This window comes from Erinaceus europaeus, chromosome 3 (assembly GCF_950295315.1).
Source record: "Erinaceus europaeus chromosome 3, mEriEur2.1, whole genome shotgun sequence".
In the NCBI taxonomy this organism is placed as follows: domain Eukaryota; kingdom Metazoa; phylum Chordata; class Mammalia; order Eulipotyphla; family Erinaceidae; genus Erinaceus; species Erinaceus europaeus.
In genome coordinates this window covers 39,152,821-39,174,402 of record NC_080164.1, presented here as the reverse complement: position 1 = coordinate 39,174,402, position 21,582 = coordinate 39,152,821, and the positions used below count along the sequence as shown (strand labels likewise).

The 21,582-nt window shown below is 44.0% G+C and overlaps 1 protein-coding gene across 1 annotated transcript in view; it reads left to right on the top strand.

The window, feature by feature from the left end:
• The window catches only part of TRAPPC12 (trafficking protein particle complex subunit 12), a 114,785-nt gene that overhangs the window by 86,572 nt on the left and 6,631 nt on the right, over positions 1–21,582 (top strand). The window contains exons 7-9 of the mRNA XM_060187033.1: positions 7,684–7,756; positions 10,337–10,410; positions 18,192–18,290. Of these exons, the coding sequence (XP_060043016.1) occupies positions 7,684–7,756; positions 10,337–10,410; positions 18,192–18,290 (246 nt within the window). The remainder of the gene's footprint in view (positions 1–7,683; positions 7,757–10,336; positions 10,411–18,191; positions 18,291–21,582) is intronic.

The window sequence follows — 21,582 nt, the reverse complement described above, 5'->3', positions numbered from 1 at the left end:
CCCGGTCCCCACCTGTAGGGGGAAAGTTTGGTGAGTGGTGAAAGAGTGTTGTTGCAGGTGTCTCTCTATTTCTATCTCCCCCTTCCCTCTAAATTTCTGGCTGTCTCTATCCAATAAATAAATAAAGATAATAATTAAAAAGAAAAAGAAAAAAGGTCTGGTTATAAAACATGTAATAGGATTTGAGAGATAAAATGAACAATACCTTTAAAATCTAACAACCCACACCACAAACAAGTTCATGTACTGTTCTTTCAGTGCTAATTATTTGTGTCATCAGATCACATTGTATTTATAATTATGCAGACCATAAGCATCTCCTGTGTTACAGCTGTGGAACTGAGACAACCATTTGAACATTGTAGGCCAGACATCTTGCTTCTTCGAGTAGGACAGTCTGGACTGAAAACAGTGCAACAGCTCTATCTTGGCATGCTGTGGATGAAGCTAAGTAATAGCTCTGAACTGCAGAATGCCCACAGACTGAGCAGAGCGCTGCTGGGGGGGTGGGAGGGGAAGGGGCAGGTGTCTGCTCTCCATTCATCCCCAGCTGTTCCTGCCCCTCCCATACTGTACCTTGGCTGCATGTAAAGTTATCTCTTTTCATCCGGGAAATTCATGCTGGGACTGAACTTGGGAAGATCTGGCTTTTGCTGGAGCAGCTAATTACCAGACAGCAGGGCTCAGAGTCTCTCTCTACAATCAGCAAACATGCTTATTCTTAAAGCAACCTGAGCTTCCCTAGTTGACTTTATTACTTAAGGATGACAAGTTTCTAGCACCCTAGTTTGGCTTTGTTTTCTATTATTTACCCCTTTTTGAAATAATGTATTCTCCTATTGTTCCTTACCTCCAGCCTGGGGAAAAAAGCCTTCTAGATCAATAACAGATGCCATGCAAACAATGAAAACAAATGCATGAGAGGCTGTGTGGGGAACAAGAACAGGATAGTTTCTGCTTTCTTTCTGGAAATGACTCTGGATTTGTAGAATGTATTATTATTATTATTATTATTATTATTATTATTATTATTATTATTATCATTATCTTTATTTACTTATTGGATAGAGATAGCCAGAAATTAAGAGGGAAGAGAGTGACAGAGAGGAAGAGAGACAGAGAGACACCTGCAACACTGCTTCACCACTCACAAAGCTTTCCCCCTGTAGGTGGGGACCCGGAGCTCAAACCAGGTCCTTGTACATTGTAACATGTGTACCACCACCTGGCCCCACGAAATATCTTTAAGTTAACCATCTCAAATCAATATCAAGGCTACTGATAGTACCCACTGAGAAAAGCCCAGTGTTGGCCTCCTGAAGAGTAGAGGGGCTGGCCTGGGGCTGGCATGGCTTAATGCCACAAACTGGAAATAGACAGGCAAAGTCACACCTATGGGAGGTGGGAGGGTGGAAATACAAAACTTTGGTGGTGGGTGTGGTGTGGAACTATATATTGTAATATATCTATATGTATATAGTAATATACATATACAGTATCTCATAACATACTATTAATAACAAATAAAAAAATTTAAATAAGAAATTCTAGCTGAGAATTCCCCCAAAATGAAAGAAATACAGGGCTGGGTGGTGGCATACCTGGTTGAGCACATTCATTACAGTGTTCAAGGACCGAGGTTCAAGTCCCCAGTCCCCATAGTAGGGAAGATTTACAAGTGGTAAAACAGTACTACAGGTGCATATATCTCTCTCCCTCTCTCTCTCTTTCTCTCTTTCTCTCCTTCCCTCCCTCCTTCCTTCTTCCTCTCTCCCATCTTCTCCCTCCTTCCCTCTCCCTCCATCTCTCTAACTTCTCTCTCTCCCACTCCCTTTTCTCCCTCTCTCTTCCTCCCTCTCTCTCTCGCCCGCTTGCTCTTTATCTCCCTATTCCCCTTCAACTTCTCTCTGTCTCTAAAATAAACAAGTAACTTAAATATAAGAAGGAAGGGAGGGAGATAGATCTCCAGATCCAGAAGGCTCAAAGATCTCCAAGAAAAATTATTCCAAACCTAAGTTCACCAAGGGACATAATAGTTGAAGACAAAGAAAGAATTCTAAAGATTTCTAGAGAAAAAGCAAAGTCACCCATAAGGGAACTCCTATAAGACTATCAGCGGATTTCTTAAATAATAATAATTATTAATATAATAATAACTCTAAAATGAGGGTAGAAAACTTTTTGTTTCCTGCCAAGGGCCATTTGAATATTTATAATATCATTCACAGCACATTCAAAATCATCCCATACTGAATTTCAAGTCCTGTAATTGCCTTGGCAGGGCCAGACCATATACAGTTCACAGGTTAGGCATTCCCCACCCCTGCTCTAAAGACTGTAAAGGACCACTAGGATACATTTAAAGTTCTGAATACCTTATTCTGCTAGGGTATGAATTGGGTTTGAAGGAGGGATGAAGGGCTTTTCAGACAAGCAACACTTGAATGAATCCATTATCATTAATCCAGACCTACAGAAATTATTAAAGGGACTCATATGAAATGAAAGTCTAGAATGACTTTATCTATAGGAGAAAACAAAGCCAAGAAAATAAGCAAAGTCGGGGTTGGGTGGTGGCGCACCTGGTTGAGCGCACATGTTACAGTGCTTAAGGACCCAGGTTCGAGCCCCTGGTCCCCACCTGTAAGGGGAAAGCTTTGCAAGTGGTGAAGCAGGGCTGCAGGTGTCTCTGTCTCTCATCTATCACCTTCTTCTCAATTTCTGGCTGTCACTATCCAATAAATAAATAAAGATTAAAAAAAAGAAAGAAAATAAGCAAAGTCCAATATAAACTGTAGACTCATACAGCAGAACTGAGTTTAACAAAGGAGGTGGGGTGTGGGGAAAATATCCTGTTAGAACTTTGTTAGTATGATATTGATGCTTTAGTGTGGGTATCAGTAGGGTAACACATTTTGAAGAAGTGAGAAATAATACTTCTAAAGCATTTAACTTTTTTATTATTTTTTAAATTTATTTATAAAATAAAAAATATCAACAAGACCATAGGATAAGAGGGGTACAGTTCCACACTATTCCCACCGCCAGAATTCTGTATCCCATCTCCTTCCATGAAAGCTTTCCTACTCTTTGCCAGATCATTTCAAAGTTATTTTTTCATTTATTTATTTATTTTACCAGAGCACTGCTTAGCTTTGGTTTATGGTAGTGCAGGGGATTGAACCTGGGACTTTGGAGTCTCAGGCATGAGAGTCACTTTGCATTACCATTATGCTATCTACCTCTGCAGCTTTCCTGTTCTTTATCTCTCTGGGAGTATGGACCCAGGATCATTATGGGGTGCAGAAGGTGGAAGGTCTGGCTTTTGTAATCACTTCTCCACTGAACATGGGCATTGGCAGCTCAACCCATACTCCCAGCCTGTTTCTGTCTTACCCTAGTAGGGCAGGGCTCTGGAGAGGTGGGGTTCCAGGGTACACTGGTGAGGTCATCTGCCCAAGGAAGTCAGATTGGTGTCATGGTAGCATCTGCAACTTGGTGTCTGAAAAAGCATTAAAATATACAGAAGAACAAATTGTTTAATAATCAGGAACCTAAAGGCAAGAATATAATAGATGAGACTTAGGGTCTCCATTTTGGAAACAGCTAGGTCTATTTTAGGTGTATTCTCTTATTTGTTTATTGGATACAGACAGTTAGAAATCAAGAGAAAAGTGGGTAATAGAAAGGGAGAGAGACAGACACCTGCAGACTTGCTTTACTACTCACAAAGCTTTCCCCCTTGCAGGTGGGAACCAGGGACTTGAACCCAAGTTCTTGCACATTGTAATATGTGTGCTCAACCAGATGTGCCACCACCCACATCCCTTCTGAAACATTTATAGGAGGGGCCAAGCAGTGGTGCAGCTAGTAAAGCACACAAGTTACCATGCTCAAGGACCCAGGTTTGAGACCCTGGTCCCCACCTACAGGAAGGAAGTTTCACAAGTGATGGAGCAGGTTGCAGGTGCCTTTCTCTCTTCCTCTCTCTCCTCCCACTCACCCTATTTCTCTCTGTCTCTCTAGGGTGGGGGGATAGCATTATATTTATACAAAGAGACTCTTATGCCTGAGGTTCCGAAGTCCTAGGCTCAGTCCTCCACATCACCAGAAGCCAGAGATGAGCTGTGTCTCTATCATACTAATAAAAATAAGTTTTTAAAAAAATTAAAGTCTTTAGGGCCAGGTGGTGGTGCACCTGGTTAAGCCACACTTGTTACAGTGCACAAGGACCCAGGTTCAAACCCCCAGCCCCTACTGCAGGGGGAAAGCTTTGTGAGTGATGAAGCAGTGCTGCAGGTGCCTCTCTGTCTCTCTACCTCTCTATCTCCCCTCCTCCTCTCAATTTCTGGCTGTCTCTATCCAATAAATAAGGATAATAAAAATTTAAAAATGAATCTTTAAGGGGAGTCGGGCTGTAGCGCAGCGGGTTAAGCGCAGGTGGCGCAAAGCACAAGGACCGGCATAAGGATCCCGGTTCGAACCCCGGCTCCCCATCTGCAGGGGAGTCGCTTCACAGGCGGTGAAGCAGGTCTGCAGGTGTCTATCTTTCTCTCCTCCTCTCTGTCTTCCCTCCTCTCTCCATTTCTCTCTGTCCTATCCAACAATGACAACAACAATAATAACTACAACAATAAAACAACAAGGGCAATAAAAGGGAATAAATAAATAAAATAAATAAAAATTAAAAAATGAATCTTTAAAAAAATACAGTTTAAAAAATTAAAGGCTTGCAAACCAAGATTACCCAGAAATAACAACAACAATAATAATAATGACCTTTTTTTTTAATCACTTGCTTCTTATAAATCAGCATCTCACTAAAGCAATTTGGTTGAAAAAAAAAGAGAGAGAGAAAGAAAGAGACTGGGAATTCTGCATAATCACCTTGCATTTCTTGGCATCAGGTAGTCTCTTTTGTGATCTGCATGCAAAGCAGTGAGTGTTTTTTCAAGGTGAGGCCCTGAAGGACACCATCTATAGCAGACAGTGGTTAGAGGGCTTTGAAACCAGAGAGAAAGGTGGGAATTCTTGGATCCGACTCCCACCGTGCCTGTGGATGGGTGATTTCAGGGGTGTGCCCTCTGCTCCTCGCCCATGGCAAGGATGTGGCAAGTGTTCCCTGGCTGCTGTGCCCATCGGACCCCAATTCAGACAGCACAGTGGCTGAGATCCTTCTCCCTAGGATTTCAGTGCCTTGGAGCGGCTCCAACAAAGCTGTTCTTATTTCAGAAAGGAGGCTTTCGGAAGGACCCCTAGGAAGTTGATAAAGAACCCAGGTATTTTCTTTTTTTTAATTTTATTTTATTTATTTATTTATTTATAAAAAGGAAACATTGACAAAACCATAGGTTGAGAGGGGTGTAACACCACACAGTTCCCACCACCAGAACTCTGTATCCCATCCCCTCCCTTGATATCTTTCCTATTCTTTAACCCTCTGGGAGTATGGACCCAAGGTCATTGTGAGATGCAGAAAGTGGAAGGTCTGACTTCTGTAATTGCTTCCCCGCTGAACATGGGTGTTGACAGGTCGATCCATACTCCCAGCCTGTCTCTCTCTTTCCCTAGTAGGGTGGGGCTCTGGGAAAGCCAAGCTCCAGGACACATTGGTGGGGTTGTCTGTCCAAGGAAGTCTGTTTGGCATCCTGCTAGCATCTGGAACCTGGTGGGGTACTCCATTTTGTAGACAGCTAGTAGGCATATTTTATTCATATTCCAAAGGGCCTGTGACTATACAATTTTTTTTCCCCTGAGCCTGAAATATGATATGCAGGTGGATCCAAGTTATTGTCTGGAGAGATGATGTCATGGCTGGAAAAGAACAGAAAGCTGGATCAGGGAAGAGAGTAGCTTCCTAATATGAGAAAGGGGCATAAATATCGTTCAGTGTAAACCCCATCTATTTGATTTGGTCCAGGGCGCATATTCAGCTTCAGAGCCTATGTGACCTCTGCATCCCTGTAGATCTGAGCTCACATTCTGTAAGATCCAGGTCTTTTCAAAGGTCTTGGCACCCCTTTAGAACAGACCTTTGTCGCCTTAGTCTGAGCCTTAGTCTGATTGTTAAGTCGTTAGTGAGTGAGTCTCCTCTTTCAGTGAATTGTTCCCCACCCATGTGTAAAGAGGATGCCTCATGCATAGAAGCTGAACCCTGAGCCTACCCCCACCCCACCCCACAACTGAGTCAGGCATGAAAGGGACAGGAACGGGGGGGGGGGGGTTCTTCTAAAGTTCTGTACACAGTGGTCCCGGATCATTACCTCTTATGTTGCCTAGAATTTTTCAGCAGTGTAGGGTCCAGAGTCATGCTGCAGATCTATGTACTAGTCTGAAGTTAAAACCATATTTTGAGACTCCATGGACTTCTTGGATACCTAGAAGCTGGTATAAATGTGATATTCCCCATGAAATGCTAAAGATGGAATAGCAGCAGCATCCTGTTTGCCTAGAGCCCCATGTCACTCTACCACTGTCACTCAAAAGCATCCCTTCTACCCATTGTCCAGAGGTGAATCTTCTCAGTGTCACAGTGACCAGTCCCAGTCCTGCCCTCTCACAGGGAGGGGGCTGCATGCTTCCCCTGTAACTCTGCTCCTAAGCTTTTATTGTGTTAGTTTTGCTCTCAAATACACAAGCCCCACCCCCACCCCCACCTCTTCCCATGCTTTGTAAGGCCAGAGGCAGGGTGAGTTAGTCACCTGCTTCTTAGTAATTTCATCCCTTCTCTTCATCCTCCCTCTGGTCTAGCTGAGGGAATTTGGTCTAAGGAGGGCAACAAAATTTCTTTTCCTGGTCAGTTTTGTTTTTATGGTGATTTGTCAGTAGATAAACTGAAAGATGTCATTTGACCCACCAGATAATCAGTGAGGCCTCAGTTTTAAACTCCATGTGTTTGCTAAGTCACAGGGGAAACATAGGTCTTCATGTTAATTATTCATTATACCAAGTAAGTGAAGCTTCTCTGTTGGCCATGGACTTGACCTCTTGAATGTGTCATTTGCAGGATGCTGATTGGCACAATGATCTAATAAACAAGATTTTTCCCCCAAAGCAGTATGCCCGCAGCCAGTAATCACAAGACTGACATAACCTATTTCCAAGTAGCACTTCATTTTCTCCCTAACAATCATAAAATTCAGTTCTCCTCATCCTGCCACCCAAAAATTATATTCTCTATACCCAAACAACAATGATACTGTTTTTTTCTCAAGTAAAACCAAAACACAAAAGAAGCAAACCAGTGTTATAAAGCAGACAATAAGCACTATGTAAAGTGACAGTTGCTCAGAATTTGATGCATTAAAAGACCACACACACACCTCTTCGTCTTTGCAGTGCCTTAGAGGAGCAAGACTGATACTTTCACAAAAATTAATAATCATCCTCATGTGTAACATACCCTATGCTGTTCTTAGAAGGAAAAAAAAAAGAAACTACCCCGGTGTCTGACATCTTTGAATGTTTTATGAGCATCATAAACCTCACCCCACCACCAGGGAACAGCTCCCATTCACCCGCATCTCCGTCTGCAGCGATGTTCAAAATGCGTCCATGTGAAATACTCCTTGACAAATTGGTTTTCCTACAGAGAAATCTGCTTCTCCTAGAATATATTATGACAAAGTCTAGAAGCGAATTCATTTTTTATGATTCTGTTGTTCTTTTCTGAAACTACTGCAGATCCTAACAAATTTGGAACAAGGCTTAGCTGAAGACGGCAGCATGAGTACCATCACACAGGAGAATCGGCAAGGTCAGTGACCAAGACCCTTCTTCTTTTTTTTTTTTAATTATCTTTATTTATTTGATAGAGACAGCCAGAAATCGAGAGAAAGAGGGATATAGAGAGGGAGAGAGACAGACACCTGCAGTACTGCTTTGACTACTTGTGAAGCTTTCCCCCTGCAGGTAAGGGCCAAGGGATATATATATTACTTGTTTTATTGAGAGAGACCAGAGCACTACTCAGCTTTGACTTACTTATGGGGGATTGAGCCTGGGACCATAGAGCCTCAGGCATGGAAGTTATTTTCTTAATCATTATGCTATCTCCCCAGCCTCTTGTGCTGTATGTTTCTTCTGACTCAATAATGACTTTGTTTACTTCTACCTTTTGGGGGAGCCACATGCTGTTTGTGCTATTGACCCCACAGATAGACCTGAACTCCACTCAGTGCCCAACTGGTAGCGACTCTCCCACACCAAGGAATCCTACGATTCCATGTGATCACCCAAGACATATGCTGTGAAGAAGAACCTGACCTTGTCATTGGGCTATCAGAAGACCTTCTTTTTTATTTATTTTTATTTTTTTATTTACAAAAAGGAAACACTGGGGAGTCGGGCGGTAGAGCAGCGGGCTAAGTGCAGGTGGCACAAAAAAGCGCAAGGACCGGCATAAGGATCCCAGTTCAAGCCCCTGGCTCCCCACCTGTAGGGGAGTCGCTTCACAGGTGATGAAGCAGGTCTGCAGGTGTTTGTCTTTCTCTCCCTCTCTCTGTCTTCACCTCTTCTCTCTATTTCTCTCTGTCCTATCTAACAACCACGATATCAATAACAACAACAATAACTACAACAATAATGAAAAACAAGGGCAATAAAAAGGGAAAATAAAAATATATTAAAAAAAAAAAAAAGGAAACACTGACTAAACGATAAGAGGGGTACAACTTCACACAGTTCCCACCACCAGAACTCTGTATCCCATGCCCTCCCCTGATAGCTTTCCTATTCTTTAACCCTCTGGGAGTATGGACCCAAGGTCCTTGTGGGATGCAGAAGGTTGAAGATCTGGCTTCTGTAATTAGTTCCCTGCTGAACATGGGCATTGACAAGTCCACTCATAATCCCAGCCTGTCTCTCTTTCCCTAGTGGGGCAGGGCTCTGGGGAATCGCAGCTCCAGGACACATAGGTGGGGTTGTCTGTCCAGGGAAGTCTAGTCTGTATCCTGTTAGCGTCTGGAACCTGGTGGCTGAAAAGAGAGTAAATATACAAAGCCAAACAAATTGTTGATCAATCATGAACTTAAAGGCTGGAATAGTGCAGGTGAAGAGTAGGGGGATCTCTGTTTTGTAGGTAGCTTACAGGCATATTTTAGTTATATTCCAAAGGGCCTGTGGCTATACTAGTGTTTTTGTTTGCTTTTGTTTTTGTCTGAGCCTGAAATCTGATATGCAGGTGGATCCTAATTATTGTCTGGGGAGATGATGTCATGGCCAGCAGAAGGACCAGAAAGCTAGATCAGGGAAGAGAGAAGCTCCCAAATATGGGAAAGGTGTATAAATATTATTGATTGTAAACGCCATCGATTTGATGTGATCAAATCGAAGGCCTTCTTTTGAGAGGGGACATCTCCCCAAGGTGGAGGCTGTGTCAGTATAGTGACAGGAGGGACTTTGAGGCCTGTGAGCAGTTATAAAGTAGAGGAAGATGGGGTCCCTGGGAGGCCAGGCTGAGGCTCTCAAATCTGTATCCTGAATGCTGAGCTTATAAGGGCCTGTTTGCATTTTGAAGTAGTCATCCTGGAATAGTAGAGAGAGCTACACTGTAATCATGCATGGCCCTGCTGTGCAGATGTCCCCACCTTCACCACCCTGAGTCTTATTTCATATTTAATAGTCTCACACAAGAGAAAGAGAGACGCTAATGCCCTACTCTGGCACATGCAGCACTAGGGGTCATACTGAGGGGCAAGTCCCACACTCTACCAGCTGAACTATTTCCCTAGCTGCCTGGCTTACTCTTGACACTGCTTATGATCTTATAGGCAGCACTTCTTTGCCTTTGTAGCAGCAAAGTTGGCCCTCACAAAGTCCTGTGAAGCAGACAGGATAGTAATTACTGCTTCTATTTAAAAGGTTATCAATGCAAAGTCTTGAGAGAACAGTCACAGCTAACACCCAGGCAGGTGAGCAGGGAGACTTGGGGAGGCCTTGCTGCAGGTTTGCAGTCCCTCCTCAGCCTCCTGGTACTTTCACACCCACTGCGGATTCACCCATTTTCTTAGGGTGCCAACTTTGGAAGTGTGACCCTGGTTGGATTATGTGTTCTTTTATCTGCCCTGAAGCCAAACCATCATCCTCCTATTTCACTGCTTCCTCTTTCTCTTTCTGGAGCCAGAAGTGCTTGTTTCCATGATCGGCCTGTGCTTTCTGAGTTATCAGCCTGCGGGGTGGGGTGAGGTGGGGTGGGGGGCACATATATAAGTACCTCAAGTACTTAGCCCTATGGAAACAGAGAGCTCTTAGTGTCTGGTGCACAATTCCCTGTGACTGCTGTCTAAGTAAGCTCTTTTATCCGAGCTGGTCACTCACAGCTCTCTCTGTTTTGCAGCCTCCATTCAGCTGTGGAGGTCGCGTACAGGCCGGGTGCTGTGCTCCATGGCCAACTGTCTGCTCCTGATGAAGGTATGTGGCTGGGCAGCCCAGTGTTCTGAAGCAGAGATATTGTGACATCAGTGGGAGGCTTTGCCTATGAATAGTTGTGACACTCTCAGAGGCTAAATATATTTTCTTTTCTACAGAAACAAATTCCAACAGAATGTAGAATTTATATGATCGCGGGAGTTGGGCAGTGGGTTAAGTACAGGTGGCGCAAAGTGCAAAGGCCGGCATAAGGATACCAGTTTGAGCCCCCAGCTCCCCATCTGCAGGAGAGTCGCTTCACAGGCGGTGAAGCAGGTCTGCAGGTGTCTTTCTCTCCCCCTCTGTCTTCGCCTCCTCTCTCCATTTCTCTCTGTCCTATCCAGCAACAACGACATCAACAGCAACAGAAATAACTACAACAATAAAACAACAAGAGTGACAAAAGGGAATAAATAAATAAATATTTTAAAAAAAGAATTTACATGATCGCATTTAGTTAACCGAACATGGGTCTAGATGTTTTCACTAACGCTATCCGTAATACCTTTCTCCCATGGTTTTCTCAAAATTCTATGGTTGTGGGGTTTTTTTCCCCCTAAATTCCCTATGCCAGTGGAAGTTGTTTGTTCTTGACTTGATTAGATGTGATGATTGATGTTTAAGGCGCCTGATTTCTTCACACCACCTCCTTCCCAGGACTTCACAGAGCAGCCCCTCTAGGGAGACACATCCAAATCAAGGAGGCTAAACTGGCGGGGTACAATTCTTTGTTTCCCCTCAAATAAAGCCTTCCATTTAAGCCACAGTAATTTTGGTTTCTCCCATGGTCAGGTAGGGCGCCCTTTACTCAGCTGCAGCAGCTGTAAACCATAAGCTGTTGTAGGATCAATTAATGCAAATACTCAGAGCAGGGCTCTGAACAGCAGGAGGCTGTGAGACCAAATCAGGACTCCTCCCACAGGCCAGCCCAAGGTCATTGCTGGGTGGGATTTTCAACAAGGCACAGCAGGCAACTGACCAAGTAGAAGATGCATTGGGGGCTCCATTTTAACCTGACTGGCAACCTTTTCTTAGACCCCACCTCCCAACCCTGCTGGAATATTCAGGGCACGGTGCTGAGGACTGACTACAAATGTAGCCGCAATTGAGTCAGGAAGGGCTGCTGCTCTGTTGTGCCAGGAATCAGTCCCATTGAACCCTCCATTCTGAGGTTCTTTCGTGGCCTGACAGGAGAATGCAGAGGCCCTATTTCCATTCTATAGCTGTGACCTTGCAGCTCCCATTCATGTCCTGAGCTGTGGGCTCCTGCTCTGACTGAAGGAAGAACTGATGTGTTTGGCTCTGATACGCACGCTGCATTCTCCTCTCAGCACACTAGATAAAGGACAGTGTGGGATTAAGGCCGTGTTCTGCTCAGAGCGTTTTTCCATTCAGTTTCCATATCTAACATATTTCCCACAAGGCCAGCTGCCCATCTAGTCACCTCATCCCTAATCTGCACCTTGGCCTACACCTGCCCCAGGATGTCACATGCATGGCAGGAAGGAAGCTGTTCCAATACCCAGGGCCTCAGAAGTAGTTCCCCACAGCCATTGACCCTTCAAATAGGTCATTCTCCACAAATGCTGATGGATAGTAGCCAGCTCCAACAGTCCCGTGGGAGGCCTCCAACCCTGAGGCCACTGTCAACAACTTCCCTTGAAATTCAAATGCATAGGGCTAATGTTTCTCTAGTGTTGGGACTAAAACTCCTCAGGAGTTTAGCTGTTCCTCTGCTAGGTTTTTATTTGCATTTTTAGGACATGTTAGTAGAAAATGGTGGAATAAATTTTAAAAAAAAAATTTTTTTTTTTGAGAGAGAGAGAGTGAAAGAGACCACAGCACCAAAGTTTCCTTCAGTGCAGTGGAAGCAAGCTCAAACCTCAGTTGTGCAGGTGGCAAAGCAGCATACTCTCCAAGTGAGCTATTTCACAAACCCTAGAAATGGTTTTCTTTGTGTTATTGTAGTAGTAATAACACTACCAGGCACCAACCATAAGTCTTCTCACATTGTTGGCACTCAATACAGGATATATTACTATGTTTCAAAAATACTTTTATCATGAATGCAATTTAATATGAAATTTTAGATTAATGTTTCATTTTCATGAGTTACAAAACAGGAGAATTTTACAGTTCAGGCTGTCACCAGCATGTGCATTCTACTGCCATCTAGTGAGCATGTGTAGTGTTGCAGCAGGGTGTCATCTTCATATGTGGGGGCCTCATATCCATTAAATGATGTGCATGGACATGTAATTAATCAGCCATTTATTTAATTTATCTATTTATTTGATACCAGGCTTGTCTCCGGGGCTCAAATCCACCACTCTAGTAACCATTTTCTTTTCTTATTTTTTTTCCTTTTAATTGATAGGAAGAAAGTGAGAGTTGAGAGGGAGCTAGAGAGGGAGGGAGAAAAGAGATACACCTGCAGACCTGCTTCACCACTCATGAAGCTTCTCCTCTGCAGGTAGAAAGCAGGGACTTGAACCTGAGTCATTGTACATGGTAGTATTTGCACTCAAATCAGTTGAGCCACCACCTAGCACCATTTAATTATTTTGAATACCATTTCTGCAACAGTAAAGTAAATATCAGTTTATCTTCTTTTTAAAATTTTTTTATTTTATTTAATTTTTTTATATTTTTTATTTATTTTCCCTTTTGTTGCCCTTGTTTTTTATTGTTGTTATAGTTATTATTATTGTTGTTATTGACATCATCATTGTTGGATAGGACAGAGAGAAATGGAGAGAGGAGGGGAAGACAGAGGAAGGAGAGAAAGAAAGACACCTGAAGACCTGCTTCACCGCCTGTGAAGTGACTCCCCTGCAGGTGGGGAACCGGGGGCTCGAACCGGGATCCTTATGCCAGTCCTTGTGCTTTACGCCACCTGCGCTTAACCCGCTGCGCTACCGTTCAACTCCCCAGTTTATCTTCTTAATATTTCATTTATTTAATAAGAGGCCAGAGCACTGCTCAACTCTGGTGCTGGGGATTGAACCTGGGACCTCAGAGCCTCAGGCATGAGTCTTTTGCATAAACATTATACAATCTCCACAGGCCATGGTGTTTCGTTTTACCAGAGCACTCAGGTGATGAGGGAGATTGAACCTAGGACTTTGGAGCCTCACGCAAAAGACTCTCATTGCATAACCATTATGCTAACTACCCCCCTACAGCCCTAATTTAGCTTTTTTAAAAAATATTTATTCCCTTTTGTTGACCTTGTTTTATTGTTGTAGTCATTGTTGGATAGGACAGAGAGAAATGAAGAGAGGAGGCAAAGACAGAGGTGGGGAGCCAGGGGCTGGAACCAGGATCCTTATGCCAGTCCTTGCACTTTGCGCCACCTGCACTTAACCCACTGCACTACAGCCCGACTTCCTTTTTTTCTCTTTCTTTTTGTCTGTTTTTCCCCCCCTCAACTAAACCACTACCTAGCTCTGGCTTATGGTTCTTCTTCTTCTAGCGTTTGCCCTTCTTCCGTAGCCAGTCAACAGCATCAGGTTGAGCCTGATGTAAAGTTTCGAGACCTCCTTTGAATCTGGAGAGGTGGCAGTCATTGACTATGTGGGTCATAGTCTGTCTGTAGCCACAGGGGCAGTTTGGGTCGTCTCTGGCTCCCCAGCGATGGAACATAGTGGCGCACTGGCCATGGCCTGTTCGATAGCGATTGAGGAGGGCCCAATCATAACGTGCTAGGTCAAAGCCGGGTTGACGCTTGCAGGGGTCTGTGATGAGGTGTTTGTTCTTTACCTCAGCTGACTGCCAACTCTGTTTCCCAGAGTCTGGAACAGAGAAGTTCAGTGTAGGCGTAGGGGACCAGATTGGATGACGAGACGTCAAGCGTTGGACAGGGTGGGCGAAGATATCCGCGTATATTGGCAGGTCCGGTCGAGCGTAGACGTGGGAAATGAACTTAGATGATGCCGCATCCCTACGAATATCTGGCGGCGCGATGTTGCTAAGAACTGGCAGCCATGGAACCAGGGTGGAATGGATGGTTCCAGAAATTATCCTCATGGAGGAATATATCTTTATGGTGATGCTGGGGATTGAACCTTGGACCTCTCGTGCCTCAGGCATGAAAATCTTTTTACATAACCATTCTACTATCTCCCCACCCCCAGTTTATAAAAAAGAGAAACCTACTCATATATTTTAGCCCCAAATATCTTCCTAGTATACCATCAGGCACAGTTCTCTATAAAACCTGGAAATTTCACCAATTCCATTATTTTTTTTAAAAGATTCACTTACTTATGGGGGGAGGCAGGTGGTAGCATGCCCAGTTAAGCGCACATAATATTGTGTGCAAGAACCCACACAAGGATCCGGGTTTGAGCCCCTGCTCCCCACCTACAAGGGGGATGCTTCACAAGCAGCCAAGCAGGTCTATAGGTGTCTCTCTTCCTCTCCCTCTCTGTCTCACCTCCTCTCTCAATTTCACTCTGTCCTATCCGATAAAATGGAAACAATGGCTTCAGAGAGCAGTGGATTTGTAGTGCCAGCACCAAACCCCAGTGATATCCCTAGAGGCAAAAAAAAAAAAAAAAAATTATGGGAGTGAGAACTCTGGCACATGGAATGCCAGGGAAAAAATTTAGAACCTCATACTTTTGAGTCCAACTCTCTAACCACTAACCACTGTGACATCTGAACTCCACTTTCTTTTTCTTTCCTTTTCCTTTTTTTTTTTTTTTTAATTTTTTTTACCAGAACACTGATCAGCTCTGGTATATGGTGGTGCAGGGGATTGAATTTGGGACTTTAGAGCCTCAGGCACAAGTCTTTTTGCATAACCATTATGCTATTTTACCTGTGCCCTGAACCTTGCTTTTTAAACGTTGTTTCCTTCCCTTTAATCTCCAGCTGCCTTAGGGCACTCATACTGGCAGATCACACAGGCGTGTGCTGCTGCAGGTGGGTCTGTCCTGGCCTTGAGATGCCACATGACTCCTGGGGATGTCCTGCATCTGTTCTGGGTGTACCTCACCTCTGCACCCATCCCTGTGTGGCTTATTACCTCATTTAAAGGAGCATGGAACTACATCACCTTCTTTCTCTGCAGACCTAGTATCACAGCCACCAAACAAGAATGGAAAAGGTGCTAAAATGTGTTTGTCAGGGGCCAGGCAGTAAATGCAGTGGGCTAAGCGCACATAGTGCAAAGCACAGTGACTAGCGTGACTAGCATGACTAGCATAAGGATCTCGGTTGGAGCCCCTGGCTCCCCACCTACACGGAGGGGTCGCTTCACAAGCAGTGAAGCAGGTCTGCAGGTGTCTATCTGTCTCCCCCTCCTCTCTCCATTTCTCTGTCTTGTCCAACAATGACAGCAGTAACAACAATGACAATAACAACAAAGGCAACAAAAACGGGAAAAATGGCCTCCAAGAACAGTGACTTCCGTAGTGCCTGTATTAAGCCCCAGCAATATCCCTGGAGGCAAAAAAAAAAAAAAAATGTGGCTTTGAGTCACTTGTGTCATTTTTTCAAAGCCAAATTTCTGCCATCTATAGAGTAGCTAAAGCTGACAGTCCCACTCTTGAACCCATGCCCAAGTCTAAACTACAACTACAAAGGCTGCCTGCCTCTTGTCCACTTCTGGGGTTCACCAGCTATTCTCACAGGGGCTGTATCGTTCCCCCTCCTCTGGAAGGACCCCTTACCACACATCTCACTTGGTTCCTATTCCTGTGATTATTCAGAAGTAGTCTCCAGGAACACCATGTGTTAACAGACCAACAGCAACCTCACTCTCTATCCAAGATACTGCTGTCCTTTCCAGGTCACATCACCTGCAGACTTGACACTGAAACAAAGTTGAAGGGTGGCAGCAGCAGCATTCTAGGGCAGAGTCCTAGAATGAACACTGACCACAGTCTTTTGAGACAGCAAAGGACACTTCACCACCATCCATATTCCAGCCCTTCTGTGGCTGCAGCCCAGAGGATCATTACAATGAGCTCCCCACAGACTTGAGTATACTATGCTCTTTTCTCTTCTTTTCTTTTCTTTTTTCTTTTGTGTGTGATTTAATAATGATTGACAAGACTGTGAGATAAGAGGGATATAATGCCCACCACCAGAGTTCCAAATCCCCTTCCTTCCACTGGTTTCCTTATTCTTTATCCCTCTGGAAGTATGGACCAAAGATCTTTATAGGGTACAGAAGGTGGAAGGTCTGGCTTCTATAATTGCTTCTCCACTGGACATGGGCATTGACAGGTCGATCCATACCCCCAGCTTGTTAGAAATTTTTCCTTAATAGGATAGGCCTCTGGGTAGGTGGGGTTCCTGGACACATAGGTGAGGTCCTCTGCCAAGATAGTCAGGTTGGCATTATGGTAGCATCTGCAACTGATGACTGAAAAAGCGTTAAAATATAAAGGAGAACAAATTGTTTTAATAATCAGGAACCTAAAGGTACGAGTATAGCAGATGAAATTTGAGGTCTTCCTATTAGAAGAAGCTAGGAGGTCTATTTTATGTAACAAGGGGCCCATGACTTTACTAATTTTTGCCTGAGCCCAATGTCCATTGTCAGTAGTCTAGAGGGGCCTGGAATATAGCCCAAACCTAGGGCCACCACACCTCATAAGGGTCCTGCCTACTCTCAGCTGGGGTCTTGGCTTCCAGGAGGCTACTGGTATACAGCTGGGGCCACGACTCTTTCAAGAGGCACCTCACTGAACATATGCAAACACTTGTGTTATACATACTCATTCGTACACACTTACACACTCACAACACAAAACAGCACAGCCCTGCCATGGGCAGCAGTGACTGGCAGCTAGTGGTCATGGGGAGACAGGTGCTGTCAGGCTCCTCCTGTGTACCACACCTTGAATAAAACTTGTTTTAATGAGCTGCACTTGAATGGTGCCAGACTGGAGACTCTTTTTTTTTTTTTTTTTCCTGCCAAACTGAAATTGTACTTGTCTATCTTTCTCCATAACATCCCAATTAACAAACTTGTAACTCAGTTCCAGTTGGGATGAGACTGAAAAATAAAGAGAAAGAAAAAAAGGGGAAGGGAGAAAAGGGAAGTGGTAAAGCAGGGCTGCAGGTGTCTCGTCTCTTTGCCTCTCTATCTCTCCCTATCCTCTCAATTTATTTTTGTCTCTCTCTAATAATAAATAAATAAAAATATTTTTTAAAAGAGAGAGAGTAGGGAGTCAGGCGGTAGTGCAATGGGTTAAGCGCATGTGGCATGAAGCGTGAGGACAGGCATAAGGATCCCGGTTCGAGCCCCTGGCTCCCCACCTGCAGGGGAGTCGCTTCACAAGCGGTGAAGCAGGTCTGCAGGTGTCTATCTTCCTCTCCCTCTCTGTCTTCCCTTTCTCTCTCCATTTCTCTCTGTCCTATCCAACAATGATGACAATAATAACTACAACAACAATAAAAACAAGAGCAACAGAAAGAAAATATTTTTTAAAAAGAGAGAGAGTGACAATTCAGGTGGAATACTAATTGCTCCTTAGAAGAAGAAAGCAAACAGATTCTTGGGCCAAAGTCCATAACCAGAAGCCCTTCAGACAGCTCCACTGTGATGGACAGGCATTGGCTAGGAATAGGACAGGAAATCCCTAGGTAGCAGTCAGGAAACTTGTGCCCACCTCATAGAGGGGGCAACCTGCCCTGAGTTTCCTGCTCCTGCTGGCTACAGATTCATTCATTTACTTGACCTCTCTTCATAAGCTGAGTCTGCAGGAGCTTAAGCTCTTCCAGGGGTGATCATTTTAACTCTCACAGTCCTTTGGCTTTCTCTCCAGGATTATGTGCTGGCTGTGGATGCATACCACTCTGTGATCCAGTACCACCCTGAGCAGGAGCCACAGCTGCTGAGTGGCATTGGCCGGATTTTCCTTCAGGTACTCAGCTCCCACATGGAGCTCACACTAGATTGAGAGCGGGGGTGGGTGGGGGGAGACACTGGGACTTGATGGGGAGGATCGTATGGACAGAGACTTCTTTCTAATTCAGTAGAATTTAGGAAATAGCACCAAAAATTTTTTCAGTTCCAATATCTGTTACTATTAAAAGATTTAGTTCTTTATAGTTGTTCCAATTTGCCTGTATTTATTCTGGCTTTGTCATGGTTAGCAATTGACAAGCTGATTGCTCAGTGTAAACTTACATCGGTTTTTATCAGTAAAGCACTGAGACATTACATTAGAAAATGTCCCATGTGGTTGGAAAAGTGTTGACCAAACTGTACAGCATTTTCTTTCACCTTGGTTGCTGTTTTGGTAACTTGCTGATATGTTGCTGGAAAGAGCACTTGAGTCTTGGTGAGCTGGACCAAGGATGTCTAACCTGAAACAGTGGCTCCAACAGTGCAGAAAGATATGGACAAGGGAATTGGCAATACCAGGATGCATTTCAGGATGATTATGTGGTGATAAAGACTGGGTACTACTTTGTTTCTGCCAGACTTAGGACAGTAATTCCACACTTGTGGGGGTCGGGCAGTAGCACACTGGGTTAAGCACACATAGGATGAAGTGCAAGGATCCTGGTTCAAGTAAGTCCCTGCCTCCCCAACAGCAGGGGGGTTGCTTCACAGGCGGTGAAGCAGGTTTGTAGCTGTCTATCTCTCTCTCCCCCTCTCTATCTTCCTCTCCCCTCTCAATTTCTCTCTGTCTTGTTCAATAATAATAATAGTAATTAGGGGCCAAGCAGTGGCACACCTGGTTCAGTGTACACATTACAGTGCAAGGACACAGGTTCAAGAAGCCCCTGGTCCCCACCTGCAGGAGAGTTGCTTCACAAGTAGTGAAGCAGGGCTGCAGGTGTCTCTATCTGTTTCCCTCACTATCTCCCCCTCCTCTCTCAATTTATCTCTGTCCCTATCCAATAAATAAAAAATCAATAATTGTGGTCTGGGAGGTGGCGCAGTGATAAAGCTTTGGACTCTCAAGCATGAGGTCCTGAGTTCGATCCCCGGCAGCACATGTGCCAGAGTGATGTCTGGTTCTTTCCCTCTCCTCCTATCTTTCTCATAAATAAATAAAATCTTAGAAAAAAAATAATAATAACAATAATTCCACACTTGAGAGTTGGGCGGTGGCGCAGCGGGTTAAGTACACGTGGTGCAAAGCGCAAGGACCGGAGTAAGGATCCCGGTTCGAGCCCCCGGCTCCCCACCTGCAGGGGAGTCACTTCACAGGCGGTGAAGCAGGTCTACAGGTATCTATCTTTCTCTCCCTCTCTCTGTCTTCCCCTCCTCTCTCCATTTCTCCCTGTCCTATCCAACAACAATGGCAATAATAACAACAACAACGAACTGGGATCCTTGTGCTTTATATTTTTTAAATTTTTTTAAACATTTGAAAAATATTTTATTTTATTTATTATTATTTATTTTATTATTTTATTTATTTTTTATTAATTTTATTTTTGAGAGAGATGCAGAGAGAGACAAACACAGAGAGAGAGAAACACCAGAGCACTGCTCAGTTCTGGCTTATGGTGGCGCGGGGAACTGAACCTGGGACTTAGGAGCCTCAGGCATGAGAGTCTGTATAACCATTACGCTGTCTCTCCCCTACACACACCCCCATGAGCAAGCTTTCTAAGCCCAGGTTCTCGTCATTGTTGGTTGACTCCTTTCCTCCTGTACCTCCAGGTCTACACACATGTCCACATGAGCTATGTCCACTCTGTCCTCAAGACCACACACACACACACCGCATGCTACATGCCATGTACATGCATGCATGAAAACATGTGCACATCATCTTCTCCTCTTTCCACTCCACTCAACCTTATGGGAAACATAGAAAAGACATATAAAGGGAGTCGAGCAGTAGTGCACAGGTTAAGCGCATGTGGCTCAAAGTGCAAGGATTGGTGTAAGGATCCTGGTTCGAGCCCCCGGCTCCCCACCTGCAGGGGAGTAACTTCACAGGTGGTGAAGCAGGTCTGCAGGTATCTATCTTTCTCTCCCCCTCTCTGTCTTCCCCTCCTCTCTCCATTTCTTTCTGTCCAACAACAACGACATCAATGATAACTACAACAATAAAACAAGGGCAACAAAAGGGAATAAATAAATAAATATTTAAAAAAATTAAAAAGAAAAGACATATAGTGATGGAAAGGAAAATAGCATAGTAGATATGCAAAAGACTGTCTTGTCCAAGGTGCCAAGGTCCCTGGTTCAATCCTCAGCACCACCATAAGCCAGATTTGAGCAGTACTCTGATAAAAACAAAATAAATGTCATGGTCCGGGTGGTGGCACAGTGGATAAAGCATTAGACTCTCAAGTTTGAGGTCTTGAGTTTGAACCCTGGCAGCACATGTACCAGAGTGGTGTCTGGTTCTTTCTTTCTCTCCTCCTACCTTTTCTAATAAATAAGTAAAAACTCATAAAAACAAACAAAAAAAATGTGCAGTGGCACACCTTGTTGAGCACACACATTATCATGAGCAAGGACCTGGGTTCAAGCCCCCAGACCCTACCTGGGTGTGAGAGGAAGCCCTTCACTGAGTAGCATGGCATGAATGTTGAAGAACACAAACTCAAAAATGCAAACTGAATAGTAGGAAGGAACAGGAGTGTCCAAGGGGCAGGCGGTAGCACACCCAGTTAAGTGTATAAATTACAGTGCACAAGGACCCAGGATCAAGGCCCTGGTCCCCACCTGCAGGGAGAAAGCTTCACGAGTAGTAAAGCAAGGCTGTAGGTGTCTGTCTTTTCCCGTTCATACCTCCCCTCCATTCTCAATTTCTGTCCCTATCTAATAATAAGTAAATAAAAATGTTATAAAAATAAAATAAAATTTTAAAAATGAAAAAAAAAAAGAGGAGGAGGAGTGTCCAGAGTTAAACATCTGGGCTATGCCTCCCAGTCCCAAAGCTATATTTTTCAATGTATTTTGTGACACTGGGTTTGATAAGATTACAAGCGACGATTGTAATCAATCGTCGTGATGGTTACATAGGACAAAGCAGAACATGGTGTCATGTTATGGCTGCCTTCACAAACTAATAACCTAAGCTTAGTAACTAAATGTGACACAAGGAACTATAACATCAGAGATGGGTGAAACCAAGTAGAGAAGGAGTTGAGTTGACATTGAATTTCTTTTTTTTTTTTTCTTTCATTTTATTTTATTTGCCTCCAGGGTTATGGGGCTCAGTGCCTGCACTATAAATCTAC